Source organism: Leishmania martiniquensis, chromosome 35, assembly GCF_017916325.1.
Source record: "Leishmania martiniquensis isolate LSCM1 chromosome 35, whole genome shotgun sequence".
Lineage (NCBI taxonomy): Eukaryota > Euglenozoa > Kinetoplastea > Trypanosomatida > Trypanosomatidae > Leishmania > Leishmania martiniquensis.
This window is the reverse complement of record NC_090170.1, coordinates 1740240-1758559: the sequence shown is the minus strand read 5'-3', so window position 1 is coordinate 1758559 and position 18320 is coordinate 1740240. Positions and strand designations below refer to the sequence as shown.

At 53.8% G+C, this 18320-nt stretch overlaps 5 protein-coding genes across 5 annotated transcripts; all 5 read right to left on the bottom strand.

Annotated features, from left to right (window-relative positions):
• Positions 1-54: 54 nt before the first annotated feature.
• LSCM1_01212 (uncharacterized protein) lies at positions 55-636 on the bottom strand (the record flags this gene model as incomplete). Its single annotated transcript, XM_067318835.1, has 1 exon — positions 55-636. One exon carries the CDS (start codon positions 634-636, stop codon positions 55-57), a length of 582 nt encoding a protein of 193 aa, XP_067174940.1.
• A 1387-nt stretch (positions 637-2023) lies between these two features.
• Positions 2024-2611, bottom strand: LSCM1_01211 (uncharacterized protein; the record flags this gene model as incomplete). The annotated part of the gene is made up of 1 exon (XM_067318834.1): positions 2024-2611. One exon carries the CDS (start codon positions 2609-2611, stop codon positions 2024-2026), a length of 588 nt encoding a protein of 195 aa, XP_067174939.1.
• Positions 2612-3685: 1074 nt separating this feature from the next.
• LSCM1_01210 (uncharacterized protein) lies at positions 3686-3919 on the bottom strand (the record flags this gene model as incomplete). The annotated part of the gene is made up of 1 exon (XM_067318833.1): positions 3686-3919. The coding sequence occupies one exon, from the start codon at positions 3917-3919 to the stop codon at positions 3686-3688; it is 234 nt and encodes a 77-aa protein (XP_067174938.1).
• Positions 3920-9532: 5613 nt separating this feature from the next.
• Positions 9533-10327, bottom strand: LSCM1_01209 (uncharacterized protein; the record flags this gene model as incomplete). The annotated part of the gene is made up of 1 exon (XM_067318832.1): positions 9533-10327. The coding sequence occupies one exon, from the start codon at positions 10325-10327 to the stop codon at positions 9533-9535; it is 795 nt and encodes a 264-aa protein (XP_067174937.1).
• Positions 10328-16174: 5847 nt separating this feature from the next.
• Positions 16175-16807, bottom strand: LSCM1_01208 (uncharacterized protein; the record flags this gene model as incomplete). Its single annotated transcript, XM_067318831.1, has 1 exon — positions 16175-16807. One exon carries the CDS (start codon positions 16805-16807, stop codon positions 16175-16177), a length of 633 nt encoding a protein of 210 aa, XP_067174936.1.
• Positions 16808-18320: the final 1513 nt, after the last annotated feature.

Here is an 18320-nt window from a genome sequence, read left to right as displayed (position 1 = left end):
TGGTGTCGTTGATGGGACAGATTTCACGCTTCACTCGCTACACAGTACTGAAGCTCAACTGAGGTTCATGTCATCGAACCCATAGCCGCCTCCACTGACACCGTCGGCGATCTCTTCACTGCTGTCTTCCTCGCCGTCGTTGCTTTCACCCATGAGCATGCTGTAGTGGGTCATGCTGTACATGTCGTCGGCAAAGTCGAGGAAGTCCTTGTAATCCATGGATGCCGCAATATAGCTCGTGCAGAGATACCGGTAGGCCGTGCTTGGTGACTTCCACTCCTCTTGAATGGCGGATGTGAGGGTGTGTAAAAAAGACTCATCCTGTCTATCCATGAACGCCAAAAAGTCTTCAATGATTCCATTCACCAGAGCCACGTACTTTTGAAAGAGCTGGTAAAGCCGTAGACTACCCTTTGTGTCGGTGTTCATCTCGTTCTCGACAGCGACTAAGGCAAACGTATCGTCATTTTCCTCGATGAAGCGCCTTAAGCGATCAGTGTTCTCACCTCGCGAGAAAAACACATCCAGTTCGTCTAGCAGCGTGTTAGCCTTCACGGCCGGTGGAGAGGCGGGCGACTCCGTTGGCGGGGTGACCGCCGAGGCGAGAGGGACCGGCACCTCCGGCTCCGCCGACATCCTCACGAATTCTAAGGAGAAGCGCCACCGACAGAAAAGAACGGGCTTATCGCGGGCCAGCTCGCACACGCCAAGCACGCAATGAAAAGACGCAAGACAGTGCCCTATGCGTCAGCGCGTTTTTGACCTGCGGAAGGGTAGAGGGAAGGAGCGGGTGGGCAAGAAAAACGAAAAATGACGAGCACACGCACGCGCGAGAACACAAGCGGAAGAGTACTAAACAGCGAAGAGGGATGAGGGGGACCACGATGCGGAGGAGACGATGCTGGAGCAAGGCGGAAAGAGCCAAGAGAAGATGAGGCGTTTACCACGAGGCAAGGAGCACTCGTTATCGGCAGCGCACGAGGGGAGTGGGTGTAGATGCCGAGAGAGTGGAGGACTGCCGCGTTGCCGATGTACGCGAAGAAGAAAGAAGCGCACCCGCGTGAAAAAAGGAAAGGGTGTGAGGGAACAGGGGGGTGAGTAAGGCCGAGGTGATGGAGAAGCAGGGCCTCTGGCGGGGTACAAAGGCAGGGGAGCCGGAGGCGATGGAAAGCGAGAGGGATCGGCTCGAAAGGCTTGGAGTGCGTAACCCACTCTACCACAAGAGAATCGATACAGAAGCGTCGAAGAAGACGCTACCGCCGCCGGGCCGAGGTGCACCGACGCGTCATAGCAGCGGCCATGTGCGAGGAGCTTTGGGCTTCAGCCGAGAGACGAGGCACCATGCGTCGTGAGCGCCCTGAGGGACAGCCTCTCGAAAGCCTGACCAAAAAAAGCATCTTTTCTTTTTCTCTCTCTCTGTGTGTGCGTGTGCCCGACAAACCAAGTCGAATCTTTCTTTCGTTAAGGGTTACCACAGAGATTGCTTAAATCAGATATCGAAGAGAAGCGTCGCTGATCGTTGGCATGTGAGCACGAGTATTTGCGTGCGTCCGTGACATGGGCAGCGCTGCATGAATGCAGCCTCGCCGCTACGCTCGTCATTGAGGCACACTTGCAAACTGCATACCACTTCTGTTCACACGCGCCAATGTCCTACAGTGCTCCCCCTCCAATGCCTATCAGCGCTGCAGCTGAGCGCCGGAGAAAAAAAAACAGAAGGGCGTCACCTCAGTGCGCAGACATGGCTGAAGCTGCGCATCCGCTGCGCCGACAGTGATTTCTTCCTCGACATGGCGTACACAGCCTCACGCGTTCCGTTCATTTCTCTGTTGCATGTTTGATACGCAGTGGCGTCACTTCCCATGTGCTCCACACCACTCATTTGCGCTCACCAAATACAAAAAAAAAGAGTGCGCAGAAAAGGAAAAAAAAAAACGGACAGAACACAGGCGAGAAAGGGGGGCGAAGAGAAACGAAACGAATAGAGAGATAGAAAGGCAGTGGGGCGATGTCGCGCTGGTCGCTACTTCTCCTCTGCGTTCAGGTCGCTGATGTCCGCCGCCGGCTCCTCCCCCTCTTTTTCAGACGTGTCTCCGGTTTTTTCCTCGTCGTCGGAGTCACTGTCACCGCCCATGCCACCCATCATCGCATCCATGTCCATGCCGCCCATGCCGCCCATGCCACCCATGCCACCCATCATTGAGGCCATGTCCATGCCGCCCATGTTGCCGTAACCGCCAAAGTCGATCGCCTTCTCGGCCTCCTCATCTTCGTCCTTCCACAGGTTCCAGTCGACAGATAGCCAGCTCTTAGTAGCCTTCGTGGACTCTTCAACGAGCTGGTTCCAGTAGCCGGGCTCCTTCTTCATGGCGCAGATCTGAATCGCCACACCGAGCACTTTGAAAGTCGACTTCTCCGGCACGATTTCTTTGAGGAGATGCAGCTCATCGTTCAGCCCGTGCGCCTCGCTGCACTTGGCTGTAACCCCTTTGCCGGAGATGGACACCGTCTTCTCCTGGAAGTTCACCACCACATCTGTGGCGGCGCTCGCCTCGACCGTAATGAACAGACGGTCGTCACGCTCCGCCCACTTGATCGGAAGGTGCGACATAATAGGCTTGGTCCAATGATAAATGTGGCGTTAAATATATATATATATAGATTGATTGATTCAAGTTACAACTGAAAGACCGAAGCCGGGAACCAGCTTAGAAGTATGTGTGCTCGTTTGTGTAAGCGTCGTTGTTGCCGCCGCGCGAGCTATACACACCCTTGCAGTGTGAGAGACTGATAGTGGCGATGCTGGGGAGAAGTGTGCTAACGTCACAGGAAGTTTGCTGACAAGTGAAGAAGAAGCGAGGTGGTCGCACAGTGAATGCTGAGGTAATTTTCTTGACATGCGTGCATGCGTCGTGTGGAAACGAAGTAAAGGGATGGCAAGATGAAGGGTGTGTGATATGAAAGGAGAGAGGGCCGCGCGCTCATGCACGCGACGTCGCTGGCTGTTCTAGAGACGCCTTTTACTCCTGCTCACTGCTGGTAGACAACGAGGAGAGAAGTCGAAAGCACACAGCGCCGTCAGCTGATTTAGTTGAAGCATGTTGCCTATTGCGCATGCTTCAGAGAACGCGGGCGAGCGGGTGCTCATCTGAAGCGGATCGATCATGTAGCGCCTTGGAAGACAACGAAATTGCACACACACACATATACACGAAGGGTCACAGGAGAATGCGGTACCTCACAACAGGCACATAAGGGCCTCTTTAAAAGAGACTTGGCCATGCTATCAACAACAGCAGCCGAGCGTCCCGTTCAGCGCTGGAGCGCATACTTGCTGCCCTTCCTCAGCATGTATATATATGGACCATCAACACACGCCAGCACCTCGGCGCACACTGGCGAGAAGAGACAGCGCGTTCTGTGACGTACGCGCGCAAACAAATCGCGCACCGGTGCTTAAAGGAGCCGTGCATGGGCTGACAATGTCTAAGTCGCACATGCGTCACCGTTTTATCTGGCGGAAGCCTGCAGTGAGCAACAGCCTCGTTTGGTGTACCCAATTCATAAAGCTTGCTATGGCATCGTAAGACAAACGCTCATGCACCATTACAACATGGAGAGGGGGGTAACAGCGATATCAGCCAAAGAGCCCCAAGAGAAGCCTTTACGGCGCTTCTGATGCCAGCTAGAAAGATTCCGTGGCCGCCTCGCGGATATGCAGGATGTTGTTGTTGCGCAGTAGCATCTCACCCAACTCGGTGTCCTGCTTTGCGTGCTCTACGGCATCGCGGAGCAACAGGTTCATGAATGTATCGCAGCTGACGAGGTTCCCCTCGTACACGGGGCCCCACTTGCTCTTCACAAGTACTTTCTTGCCAACAAGGCTGTGGAGGAACGCCCCGGGTACGTTGACTTCCATGATCGCGGTGTGGAAGGATTTATTAATCGCCACGGCAGCCTCAAGGACGCCAATCAAGTAAAAAAGGGAGGGCGCCCGTAGCGAAACACGTCTGGCGGAGGGTCCGTGAAGTGTATGCGTGTCCAAGTGCTAGTTAAGCGCTGGCTTTAGCTTTTCGATTTGCTATTCGACAAGGGGAGAATTGGGCCGCACGTTTTTTTGTGTGATGTATTGCATTCAAGGCCCGCCAGCACAAAGGCTTAGGTGAATGACGAAGAAAACGGTGGTGGTTATGGGGTGAGCTGTAAGGTGCACATGAAAGAGGGCATCAAAGATTAGCGAAGGAGAAAGTTCAGAGCCCCCTTCGGCGCACGTGTTCATCAGCGGCTGAAAGACGCCGCTTGAAGAAGAGCACACCGCCGGCTCGGATGAGTATGGCTCCACTACCACATGCAGAACGGGGCGGAGTATCTTCACTGAGCCGGAAAGCAGGACGATGGCACGAGACGCACCTCAGCACACCATCGAGTTACTATCCGGTGCATCGAGATGCCCCTTTCTCTCTCTATTGATGGCGTCTTATCAGACAAGTATACGTGGCGCTGCTGCAGACAACTGCCGTTTTTTTCGACGTATCTACAAGAACCCACGTACCTTGCTGTTGTGGAATGCGTGCCATTTTGTTTCTCCTGCGAACCTTCGTACGAAGACGGCTTCTAGGAATACAAAGAACAGCGATCGAAATGGCTGGCCAAGAGCGCATGGGCAGAAAAACGCCAACGGGGAGCGAAAGATCAGCCGTTGTTCGCACCAAACCTTATGTGGGCAATCGGCTTCCTTTGCTTTTCTGATAAAGAGGAGGAGGGGTGGGGGAGGGACTGATGGCGGCGATACTGTGCCCCGCTGTTTTCATGCGCCGGCCCAGTCAAGAACTACTCGCTTCACTGGCCCGCACCCAAACTTACCCCTCAGCGCTCACAATCTCTTTCGTGAGTAACACAGCAGGAACACAGCCCGCTTTACGCTAAGCCGAGCGCATGAGGCAGTAGCCTCTAGCCCAAGAGACGACGCTCGCGTACAATCGGAGAAGGGAAGCTAAGAAAAAAAATGAGAATGCAAAGGCAAAAACAAAAACACAACAGTTGTACGTGTGGCTGGTGTGTGGAAGTGTGTGTGTGTCGAGGGGGGCAGTCAACGACGTTATGGTGAGGTCCTACCGCTCCACACACACATATACATACATGCACAAGCACACACCACAAGAGGAGGGAAGACGTCTGCGCTTGCACACATCGATAATGGGCACACACATAGACGTAAATGAAAATCAAAAGAGCAACAACCATAACAGCAAAGCGACCAACGCTTAAAAGGTATACGAGGCAGAAAGAGCCACTGACTTTGGTTTCCCTCCTCTTTTTTTTATTTCTTATACACTGCTCATCTTTTCGTTTTTTTTTTCGGAGGCACTTCTCCATTGTTTCTTTTTGTTGTTTGCTTGCTTTACAAGTATTTTTTTTCCCATCGCATCTTTCGTGCCATTTCGCAGGCGCCCTCTCCCCTCTTTTGGAAAAATAAAATCCTCTCGTTCCTTCCACGAGGGTGTCGCCGTTTCCTCTCGGTAGCGACCGCTTTCGTGCGTATGTGTACGGGTGTACGCTTGTGTGCGCATATAGGGAGAGCGGGGGGGGCGGGGGGGGGAAAGAGAAGGAGAGGGCGGGGCCGCGCTAAAAAAAAACAGTAAACACGGTGAAGGCGAGAGAACAAACAGGAGGGAGCCGTGTGAGCGAAAGCCAAGAACGACACCAACATAATACGAAGAGGTGGAGGCCACAAGAAAAAGAGCCCAACGTGGGAGGAGTGAGCGGGTGCACCAACACGAATGAGGGTTCAGGCATCGATCGAGGCGAAGAGGGAAAGGGAACATTCACTTGAGTGAGATGAGCCGAAAGGGCATGTCGAACGTCCGCCTGCGCACTCTCGTCGAGGCAGACGACAACCCACCTCTTCACCCACAAGCGGAGTACACAAAGGGAAGCGAACAAGCAGCGTTCAGAGAAAACACACAGATAAACATGCACACACAGCAAGAGAAAAGAATAAAGAAATCTGCGCAGCCGTGTTCGTTGGTGACGCTACGACTCAGCAGTCATGAGGAGTATCGTTGCGCAGGGGGGGACGGATGCGAGGGGCATTCGCCCTCTTCCTTATCGGCCGTTCCAACACACAGGACTTCAGAGCAACAAGCATCGCTTGTCTTTTGTGGAAGGGGGTCGGCTGAAGACTGAAAGGAAAAAAAACTGCACAGGAGCACAGAGGTGTGTCGATAGAGCGCTGGCACACCTCATTATCGAACGGAGAAAAGCGCGGTAACGATGCGAGCTCATCAGTGCGAGGAAGAAGCAAAAAAGGGGCGGAGCAAAAAAAGGCAAAGAGAGAACGAGGAACGTTTCGGCTCGAGGAAGGTATGCGGCACGGTGTGTGTGTGTGTGCGTGTGAATGGGCATTGCCGTGGCTCGGAAACAGTGTCTGCGATGCAGGAGAACCATCAGAGACATTCTTTTCAAACCTTTACGGAGGGAAGGGGAAGCAGCCCGCGCTGTTGGGAGACACACGTACAACAGCAATGAAAAAAAACACCAAATGCCCAGCAACCGCAAAAGAGGAGAAGACGCGCGCGCACTCTACTTCGAGACTGCGCAGCCATTTTCGAGCCACTTGGATTCACCTTGACAAACTATTTTCGATTCGCCTCATCCTAGATGGAGGCGCGGGTGGCGGAAGAGACACAGTGGATGAAGTTCCATTGGAGCCGGAGGAAGCGACCATCTAGTGAAGCGCCGCGGCCCTTTCGCGTTCGATGGGGACCGCCATCGTTTCACACCGAGGCACACGGAGAAAAAAAACAAACGAAAAAAAAACTGCCGCGTTCACTACACACGGAAGAGGTGAAGGGAAGAAGGCAACAACTGCGCAGCAATGAGCACATATGGTGATGGCTCTGTGAGTGCGTGTGTTCTTGTCAGAGGCGGAGCTGATAAGAGGGTAAGCGCACAGGTGAATTTGGAGAAGGGCGGCAGACCGCGCGGCAAGAGAAAAAGGCTGCTCGTATCGCGTAGAGATGGCGAACGAAGCACACAAAAAGAGAACGAACAAGACCAGGAAGGGCCCATCGTGTCGACGGCGCGGTCTCGTGCGCCTCTCCTCTCTCGTCGTCTCCTCACCTTTCGGCATCACCAACACAAAGCCAATCAGCGTAGGGAGGAGAAAATCAACTCGAATAGCATCTCAAGAGAGAGCTAACACACATACACATTCGGCAGCGCTCTTTCTCAAGGAGACCCTGCATTGCCTCAGTCATTCTCATTCATTCTGAACTAATTTTTTTTGTCGCCCCTGGCGCACACCATCGCCTGCAGAGAAAGCGCCACTAGCCATGGGGAGGATGCGGGCTCCCTGCTAGAGCGGTGACGGCGGTCGCGGCGCAAGAAAAAGAGAGAACGAGTGAACACGGCCAACCGGCACGCAGCTGTCTGCGTGTGTTTTGTTGAGCCCGATCTAAGCAAAAGTGATTCTCTTCCGTGTTGTGCATGGTTCCGATGCTAAGTAAAACACTCATTCAACTCACACACACACAAATACACACACAAACATAAAAAAAGCAAAGATGCGTTGAGCCAAGCATAAATGTGCTATCCACCATCACTGGAGAAAAAAAAATTGCTTGCGACCACCTCGTAGAGGCAGCGAACGGGGAGAAAAAAAAGAACAGGAATGACTGTGCGACGCCGCAGACGAAGCCACGACGGCCTCAAACCTAGAGGCAAAGTGAAGCATGCAGCTAAGCACAAAGCCATAACAGAGACAGCCTCGCTGGTAGCGCCGCATAAAAGAGAGCAGCACGCAGAAAAGTAAAGATTTTCGGGCTCATAACAAGGAAAGAAAAAGGGAACAAAATGGAGGCGAAACCGCCACTTCACCGAGGAAACAACGCATGAAAAAGGTTGCGCACACGCACGAAGAGGGAACACATAAAAAAGAGAGGGATGACGGCGGCCATGGAAATTCACTCTATGAAAGGCTTTTTTGTCCGTAGGCACAATCTTGCTCGCTCTCTGCCGCAGGGCCGTTTACGCCACTCTCTAAGGCTCTGTTGCAGACACCTTACCCGAAGAAGTGGAGGTCCTGGAGACAGACCGTTGCCACAGCTGGGCGCCGACTCATTCACCCGCACATGGACTCTGTCAACTATCCTACCAAGCCTACGCTACACTGGTGACCTTCTCAGCCGCTGCCATACTGCCGGTCGCAAGTGATGCCCACCTCAAACTAAATGAGGCCCCAGCGCCGCAGGCGCTGAGAGTTCTCTGGGGCGCGCTCGATTCGCGCTGGCGTGCTGCCTGCCCCTACGCGCCACCCCAAAGGACCGGGCCGCTGATACCAGCAAGCGGCACCGCGCTGCAGCTGCCCACACGCCGTCTGGGTTTGACGCTCCGCCACCACGGGCAGCGGTGGTGCATGCGGCAGGGGGTAGAAGCAGGGCGGCTCGGCTCACCCGCACAGAGCGTGGGGGTGTGCTGGACCTCCGAGATGCCGCCGTGGACCGAAGTACGCCCCCTTCTTCATCGCGGAGGGAAGGGAAGGGAGGATGCCGAGGCAGCGTACATAGGACGCAAGACAGTAACAGCAAAAGAAGAGGACCAGGCAAGCTTTTACACAGAAAAAAACACACACAGACAAAGCGCAGTCATTACCTCAAAGCACTCGTCTTTGCATACGTGCGCCGGTCGATAAGCCCAGGCGTGGGGACACGAGATGAGGAGCCAGGAGGAGAGGCTGAGGAGAAACAACGCAGTGCAAAGAAAAGAGGGGAGTGAATCCACGGCGCATGCTGATAGAAGGGGCCTGATGGATTTGGCAAGAGGAAGCCGAGACAGCATCACAGATGTATACGGGTGAACTGACGTCAGCTCTTTCCTTATCCTAGACGTACCCCCTGGCATTTATGTGAACACGAAGTACATTCACGAACATGTGCTTCTGTGAAAATGTTAGCTGGGGGGCCGCCAACGACATCTTCAACCGCAGCCAGTCTACATTTCAGGGCTGGCGAAGAGGAAACGCGAAGACGTGCGCCCGATCATCGAGTATGAAGTGACGCAGGGAAATCGTCGACTAGAAAAGAAGTGAAAAGCGCTGAGCGGCCACACGTGGCAAAAACTAAAATCATAACGAACAACAACAAAAAAAACGGAGCAAGGAGGAGTGCAAAGAAAAAAAAGGGTGGCGATAAGGAAGAACAGGGAGGGAGGAAGAGGCAGCGCAGGAAGGAGAAGATCCGAGGGGACGCGGTCTCTGCTGCCGTCCGCTGCCTTTCCTTGCTCTGCGTCCCCCTCCCCCTCCCTTTGTTTTGCTTCTCTAGCAGAAGCTCCTCACAAAAGTCTCCCTAATTTCCACCCCCGCCCCTCAAAGAGCGAAAACAACAACAAAAAATAATATTGTCCGAGCGCGACCGGGCGTGCATCACGTTCAACAACGCACCCGCACGCCTCCTCTATGTTTCCTTCAAGTAGCTCGCACCGCGGGCGATCCAGCACGGATTCCTGAGCCGTGCTCCTTGTATGGGTGCCCTACTCAACGCGGGTGGGTCTCCCACGAAGTAGGCGTAGGGGCGTGGAGACTGTTCAGCGAAGCCGTTGAAAGGCTAGAGTATGGGGTCAGCGGCGACACTTGGGTGACCGATGGCTTGTTGATGAGCGATCCTGTGTCAGCAGGAACAAACGCTGCGGCGGAGGGCAAATTCACGTTACGTAGGTCTGGGTGAAGAAAACGGCACTTGCGACGATTGCAGCGCCCACTGATGTAGTGACGGCAAACTTCGGAAGACTCTGGAAAGGATGGCTTGACAGATCCTTCGATGGTCAGCTGCGGCTGCGGCGCGTGTGACTCCATCATTATCTGCATGCTATCTACTGCGAGCATCTGCTGCATCACCTGCGGCGTGGGGTGCGTCTCCTGAGCGAGCAAAGCTGGGCTGGCATGGAGACTGGGAGAGTTAGAGCCGAGTGAGTGAAACAGCATCGACAACTGCGCCGAGTTGTTGAGGGCGACAGTGGGAACGAGGCAGACAAAATTGCTGCCTGTTTCGTGCAGAGCGGGCTGGTAAGCGTAGAAAGGGGTTCTCTCGGCGACGTAGCTCTCAGGTACAATCGCCTGTTGCGGTGTCCCCTGCATGCACTGTGGGGACGCAGTAACAGGGTACATAAACGGCGAATGCTGCTGCTGAATCTGCTGCATAGGCTGCTGGTTAATGGCCGGCTCTGTGGCGTAGTATGCCATTGAGTTTGGCTGGGCGTTTTGCACGTAAACGATAGAGGCCATTTGGGTCTGTTGCAGTGGCTTGGAGACACTCTGATATATGATAGACATGGGTACTTTCGAAAAGAAAAGAGGTGGTCGAAAAAAAAGGCGACGCAATCTATGCAGCAGAGGCCTGCGACAGGTGATGGCAGGCAGCAACAAGGACAACAACAGCGAGGGGGGAACGAAAAAGGTATGAAAAAGTGTGAAAGGGTCGAGAGACAGGCGAGGTACAGTTGAGAGGTGGCGATCGTAGAGCAGCAAAGGAAAGATGAAACAAAAAAAGACACCCACACACTTACAGCACGGCAACACACAAAGCCGAGGAATTCAAAAAAGAAAGAGAGAGAGACGCGTAGAGCAGCGGGACAGAGAGGGCGGGGAAAAGAACGCAACCACCAGCACCAAGAGCGGGAACAACAGCGCGAGTGAGAGGCAGCAATAGCAAAAAGCACTGCAGAAGCAAACGAACAAACAAGAAAAAAATCCTGAGTACGGTGCGCACCCGCCGAAGATGCACTTTTGTAAGGGAAAAAGCAGAGGACGACGAAGAAAGCCAAAGCGAAAAAGAACGATGGAAGTGCTGCACAGTCCCCTCTAATTGGACAGAGAGGTAACGCACGCTAAAACGAGGAGAAAGCGAACAGCCACACACACCCACACAAAAACAAAAAAGCACTCTGTAGAAGGAGCCTGCGTGGGCGCGCGCGGAGGGCGAACGAGGGGAGGGGGGTAACGAGGGGGCCAAGCGGAAAGATAGCACTGAAAAAAAAACGCGCAAACAGAAGTGATTGTACGAAGAAAGGAATACAAAGACAAATGAGGAGAGGGCAAAAAAAAGAGTCCGTGAGAGGGTGGACGAGACGAGGAGCCTATACACCCTTGATAAACAAATCGAAGGCGAGCGAAAAGAAGACTTCAACAAAGAGTACGAGAAATGCTGGCAACGATCAGTGGCAGTGGTGCAGAAGAGCAGCCGATAATACAGAGGGGCCACCCAGTCGTGCGCGAAGGGGTCGGCTATCCAAAGACAGGTGCCGAGAGTACGTCTGAGTGGGCGCGTCTACCAAAGGAGGGGAAGCGAAGAAAGAAATAGGAAGCGGGGCACGCCAACAAGGGACAACAACAGAACCAAGATAGCAAAAAAAAAACGCGGCGGTAAAGCTACGGAGGGGCGATACTTCATACACTCACAGAGAAAGGGTAACCCAACACACCTGCGCAGAGGTGTGAAAAGAATACGCTGAGGCGCACCCGCGCGCGAAACGAAGAAGCGATGCGAGAAGAACAGAGAGAGACCCACGCACACGCGAAAAAAGTTCTGTAAGCACCTTATGAGTGAGTCGTGCTCTTCGAGGGTGGCAATAGAAATCGTCGCTCACGAAACAGAATCACTAAGGGAGTCGAGGTGCTCGTGGCGGTGCTGTATGCTGTGTACTGAAAGAGATACAGCTGCACACAAGGCCGAAGGATACAAAAGGGGAAGTGAGAAGAGGCCGTTTGTGACCGTGTCAGCGAACAGGATGGAGGGAGAGGGGAGGACAAGGAGGCGGGGGAAAGGCGAAGGAAGACGTCAAAAGAGGAAAGGGGGGGCGAGGGGGAAAAAAGAAGAGTGAGAGAGGGAAGGGAACGTAGCGCAGGTGACGTACAGCAGGTGAGGAGGCGGAGGACGGAAGACGAGGGTATAAAGAAGTAGAGGGAAGGACAAACAAGAAACGTGTATCGCTGGCCGGTCTACAAACACGTACGCACACACAGGCAGGTATGCCAAGAAGAACCGAAAGAATTCGGGAAAACAAAACAGTGCTGATGCAATTGCAAAAAGGGAAATGAAACGAGAGGGTAAAAAAAAACACCGAAAAAAGAAAACAAATAACAGGAAGATGAAACGGTGGTACAGCCGAAGACGGTCGAGGAAGAGGGGCGGATAGACCAAGAACAGAAATCGCGAGGGAAAGGGGGGCGAGGAAGGGACTTCACCCAGGTGAAGACAGAGGGAGACGGGCACGGGCGAAAAAAACGAAAAAAAAAACGATGCACAAGAGAGCGAGCGAGCGAGCGATCGAGCGAAGAAGGGTTGAAGAGAAAACGAAAGGGTTGAAGAGAGAGATAAGGAATGAGAGGTGAGACGCACACTTACGCACAGCGAAGAGGAAAAGGTACTTAAACAAAATAATACAAGAAAAGGGATGGCAAGTTCAAATGGCCAGAGAAGAGAATAACCGACACACACACACACATAAAAGAAGGCGTACGTTCGCAACAACGGAAGAGCAATAAGCCAGCACGGTGATCAAGGATAAAAAGGTATGCGCACACGCACACACCCAAATGAGGAGAAAGGTCGAGAAAACTAATGTGAAGAGGAAATGGGGCAGGCGTGGGGTCCCCGACGTGGCTGAACGTGTTGTCAGGCAGTCTCGGGATGCTCGTAGGCCGTTTGATTTTTTTCCTTTCCGCCCTTCTACTTGATTTTCGCCTCCTTACCTTTTTTTGTTCGCGTATGCTGTGGGTGCAGCGTATACGGTAAAGGTCAGGCTGGTAGAAGAGGGGAGGGGGGATAGAGGAAACCAGGCGCGGCCCTCAGTGCAGCTGAGCCACCCACAACACCCAGCACACAGAAATGGGAAAAAATGAGGAAGAAAATCGTCCACTTGAATCTATCGAGCGCCGCCAAGGGTAAACGTGAGTGTATAAATTCTCTCCCGAGGCTGCACAACGGGCGATGTGCTTATTTGTGCTCACCACTGCTGTGACAAGCGTGTAGGCCACAATACAGGAAAGGAGACACGGCCAGGATGCGCACACAGTAATTGCGGCCTGCAGAGGTCCCCTTCGCTGCCTGCGTGGTAGCAACCGGGGCTCTCTTTTTTTTCTTTATATAGATCTCCGGCTTCTTTCCACAGGTGTTCGACAGACACTTGCGCAGCACTGAGGTGATGAACGCACGTGAAAAAAATGAGCGACCGGGGAGAAAAAAAGCAGCAGCAGCAGCAGCGGCAGGACCCTGCGACAAAGCGGCAACCACACACCAAAGAAAAGGAAAGAGAACAGCAGGGGAGGAGGAGGAGTAAGAGGGAAAATCTTTCTGGTAAAAGGATCGGGAGAATGTGTTTGTGGGTGCGCTGCCTACTGGATAGCCAAGATAGAGAGAGAGGGGGCGGGGGCGGGGGTAAACGAAGAGCGCCGGGGACTAAAAGACAGAGGAGAGGGGATGCCAAGAGGATAGTAAGTGGCCAAGTAAAGGCACGCGCGTGTCGGTGCAGGCCTGGTGTTCGGCAAAGGAAACGTGAACAGTAAAGAGAGGTTGAATGAGGGAAAAACACGTGAAAGTGTATGAATGCGTGTTACCGCGCACCTAATCTTCAATGACTCACGCAAGATGGATAGTTGACTCCGTTTCTTGTTCAGGCTTATTTGGTTCCTTTGTGGTGCCTGCCACTCGCTCTGCAAATCTGGCGCTGTATGGAAGGTCCCTCTTGCTGCACAACAGTAGGTGAGCAGACGCACACCACGCTCACTCTCACGGACGCCGAGAGGGCAGAGGTGCAATAGTGCCGATAGTAGTAGCGAGAGCGAAAAGAAATATGTCTCCGTGTGTATCGACAATTCAAGACAAGCAGAGAGCGGGTAAGCGACAAAACTCGATGCGACACCTGAACAAGACGAAGACGGATCGGAAACAGGAAAGATGACGAAACTGATCAAAAGACGTGCGGACTATTTCGGATGGAAAGATGCTGGGATGAGATGCGAAAAAAAGTGGGACAGAAAGCAGCACAGATACACACACACACACGAGAAGAAGTACCTCACCAGGGCTGAGCTAAAGAAATGCGGAAGAAATGATGGGCGGGTATCGTAAGGAGTGCCAAAGGGGAGGAGAGTCGAGCGTGAGAAAGAAGGGGAGCGGTAAAGCACAGCAACAAAAGCAGTGGAGCACAATGATCTCTCGGAGAACAAAAAAAAGACGCACCAATATATATAGAGAGAGAAAGGGAAAAGAGGGTTGAACTGAATCAAAATGAGCTTTGACTACCACACGCTGGGGTCACGCGAGCGCCAAGAGAGAAAAGAGAACCACACAGAAAATAAAAGCAATAGGCGCAATAGACACACGCGCAGAGGGAGGCACACACACACACACTCGTGTAAAGATGATGGGATGAAAAAGGGAGACAGAGATGTGGACGCACCGTCACAGAGATGGGCACTTGAAAAAAAACCTGGCTTCCAGACAATCCTCTCTCTTCCTCCCCTCACTTAACGCAACGTGCGTGCGAGAGGCGAAAACGGCAGAGAGAGAGAGATTTAGGGCTCTCTCCACGGCTTGGGGGCTAGTGAAGACGTTCACGTGGGCGCGGGACGCGCACGAAAGCGAATTGGTGCACCCGGTGGCTTCTCAAAGAAGTGTTAATACAGCGCCCTTCAAGCGTGGGGCCCACACCGAGCTCGCGTGTTAGAGGGAGCGTACAAGGCGCGCAGAGTGCGTGTGGTGTGTGTGGGGGAGGGGGAGGGGGAGGTGACAAGAATGCAAGGCAACAAGAGCGAAAGAAAAGAAGTGTGGAGGGTCGAATTAACGCTCCTTGGTTCTTCTTTTTCCTAGAACGTAATGCTTCTTGGGTGGCTGAATGCAGAGACCAACAAGAGAGCGGCGCAAGGATGACTGATCCTTCTGTGTCCAAGTAGATAGGTTACAAGTAAAAATGCTTCGTCCAGCCTTCCTTGCGGCTCCTGGAGCGGGTGTCGTGCCGTGGCGTGCGCGCTTGCTCCTGTCCTCTCTTCTTTGATAACTGGAGTTGGCGATCGCACAGTCGAACGTAAGAGAAAAAACGAGAAAGAAAAACAGCGAAGACAAATGTGCGGGTGGGGATAGAGGACGGCGGCACTGCTAAGGGAAATGAAGAGTACAAGGCAATGCACACGACAAGGGATCAAAGCTATCAAAGCTCAAGAGGGCAGGGGCAGTAAAAGGGTGAAAGCACGTCAGGTGAAAGGACGCAAGAATAGAGAAAAGCACCCGTACACACACACGTACAAGCGCACGCACGCACACACAGACACAGACCTGTACACGCTGACAAAAAAGAGAGCGGAAAAGCACTTTTGATGGTTATGGCAGTAATGTGTTTAACAGGCTGTAAAGAGAGTGAGGCCTGTGTCTGTCTGTCTTTTTTTTCTTGTTTTCGTGGAGAGAAAGGTGGGGGTCGAATTCGTTACTGTGCCATCGTGATATAATGTGGCGTGCCAGTGTTCGTGACGGTCACGAGCAGTTCGACGGGCCCGCGTGTCGGTGTGTACCCGCCGTTCATACACAAAGGCGATAATTACCGATGGGAACGAGGTAGTTCCGCCAATGGCCCCAAACAGAGGCGACGTGACACGAGTGGAAGTCAGAGACGGAGGGGGAGGTAGAGAGAGGGAGAGGGAGAAGAACAAAGTGAAAAGGGTAGGGGGCAGCGCCGCATTCTTTTTTCATTTTGCCCTATCGGGTGGAAGTGTCGGGGGGGCAGAGAGATGGGAGCGAGCGAGCAGCAAGAAGCCCTACAGAGGATGACTACTTTGAACAGGAACGCCGCTGCAAGGGGACAGAGCGGGTCGCACGAATCAGATACGGCTGTGAGCACGGGTGCCATTCCATGTGCGGGCGGTTGGTTCAGTATGAGCGGGTTGTACCGCCCTCCTACCATCGTGACAAGCCGCTTGTGACGGCTTCCCATGTCGTTTACGCGGGGTCAAGCGCGAGTGTGCATCAGAGAAAGAAAAGGCGCGCCCGGCGCCCGTGGCTGCTGTGAAAACGACAAAGAATGACGATCCCGCTCACGAAGCTCCTCTCAACCTTTTCCAGGTGCAGCACAGCAGCGGCACGCTGCGTGAGACAATGAATCGGAAAAAAAACACGGCCACTGCGCGGAGCTACGGGTGCAAGGCACGACTGAGTTGCAGCTGGTGGCGCAGCCGCAAAGAAGCGAGGTTCTCTCGACGCACCTCGAGCAAAAACGCAGTCAGCTCCGAGTGCAGCTGCGCCTGTTGCTTCTCCACCTTGGGATCGCAAAAAGAAGCGGCCAGACTGCCCGGCGGGGTAGTCCGTAGACGTTGCAGGCGTGCGCGCATAAGCGCTGCCCGCTCACGCAGTCGCTCAGCAAGGCGCTGGGCCACATCCTCCTCGTCCATTTGTGGCCGCTGTGTCTGCAAGAGAGTAGAAATGGATGCGCTGCCGCGCAGCGTGTCTGCTGGCAGTATTCCAGCGGCCCGCTGCGACTGGAGGAGGCGTGCATAGAAGCAGGGTGGAAAAAACTCTTCATCAACATAAGAGCTGCAGGCTCGAGCAGACGCCAACACGCCTTTGTCCGCAGCGCTTAGGGGCAATGCGCCAGCGGCGGCTTCAAGAGAGGCGGGAGGCACGCAGCAAGAGTGACGCTCAAACGGGTTTTGCTGAAGACTGGCTTCGAGAAGGGACGGCGGACTGCTAAACACCAGCCGAATGCGCTCTCCCCAGAGCGCGTACGCTTCCGCCTGGGCAGCAGCAGCATCATCTGCGTTGTTCATGATGAGCGCGTTTTTACTTGACGACAGGGGGGGGTATAATCGACGCCGCTTTCTTGGCGAAAAGTGCATAGAAAGACGGGAGCGGCTGCACTTACGGGCGCCGTTTCGGGGCTGTGGAGCTCGCCCACGTAGTGAGCGACGAGCTCGCTCTTCTTTACGCGCTTCTATCGCCTCGGGGGCAATGGCGTGCACCCATGCATAAAGGTATCCGTAACAATGCGGGGTACCGCTACAGTATCTGTTGGTGCCTGCAGTGGATCACATATAGATTGTGCGTGTGCCTGTGCGCCTCTCCTGTACAGCGGCGCGAGTCGCTAAAAGACCACATTAGACTAGATGAAAATGTTGCACGCCAAAACACAACAGCACACTCACTCGCGAAAGCAGGTGAGAGACGCAGCGCGCCACGCAAACGCAACGTAAGGCAGAGAGCAGAGGGAGGGGGGAAGAAGTGAGGGGGGCCATGATAAATGGTGCAGCCATCGCATGGGGAATACATGCGGCAGGTCGCTCAGCGAAGCGACGAAGTCGAAATGGAAAGGCATGGAATGCCACAAGAACTTTGCAAAGTAGTCACCACTGCGCACCGAGCAGTGGAGCGTGGGGAAGGGGGTGCTGCTCGGTCATGATGCCCCTCCTTCACCCCACCCACTCAGCCCCTTGCCGCTCCATGCAGTGCTGCGGATTCCGGCCTCCATTGCGCCGTAGGCACTGCACCCCCGCCTTCTCCGGCACGCCCTTCCGCTCCGCTGTCTCTCCCAACCGCTACACACCAGTGAGGAAGAGAGGGCCGACTGCGATTTGTTCGCCCTGCCACTCCTCGCGTGGGTGTGGCTCGAGCCTCTGCTTTACGTTTCACGCTCCTTTGCGCGCCTGGCGTAGAGCTCAGCACCTCCTTATAGGAGAGACGACGCATTTCGCTACATGCGATGAGGCCTCATGGCCTCCTCTTTACCTTTTACCTTTTACGCATACCAAAGAAGAGAACGGCGTGGGGGAGACTTGCCAGTGAAAGGCAACGCACTCCGGTAGAGACAGACGCACACATGTATGCACACGCGCACAGTGAGAAGAGGTCACTCAGGAAACCCACACCGATCGCAACCATAGGCCACAGTCGCCCCGAGGAGCAAGCGATGGGGCGAAAGGGAGAGCATGTGTGTGCCATCATCCGCAGCGACCAACACGAAAAAAAAGAGACAATAGGGGATACAAATAGAAAGCGCGAGTGATGCCGCTCGGAGAGGGCCGAAGAGAGAAGGGCGCCATTTAAAAGCAAAATAGGCGGTACCGATAGTTTCGGGGGTAGCATGAAAAATACACAAACAAACAAACGAAAGAGAATGAGATGTACCACCACGCGACAAAGACAGGGCTGCAGGCACAAGGCGCATGTCCGTGTCTCCATCCACTACATCGATGAAAAGTGTTTGTTCGTTTCTTTATCGAGCATCTTCTCTTCTCCACTGGCGCCGTGCTGCATGCGATTTCGTCCACGTCTCTCTTAAAGAGA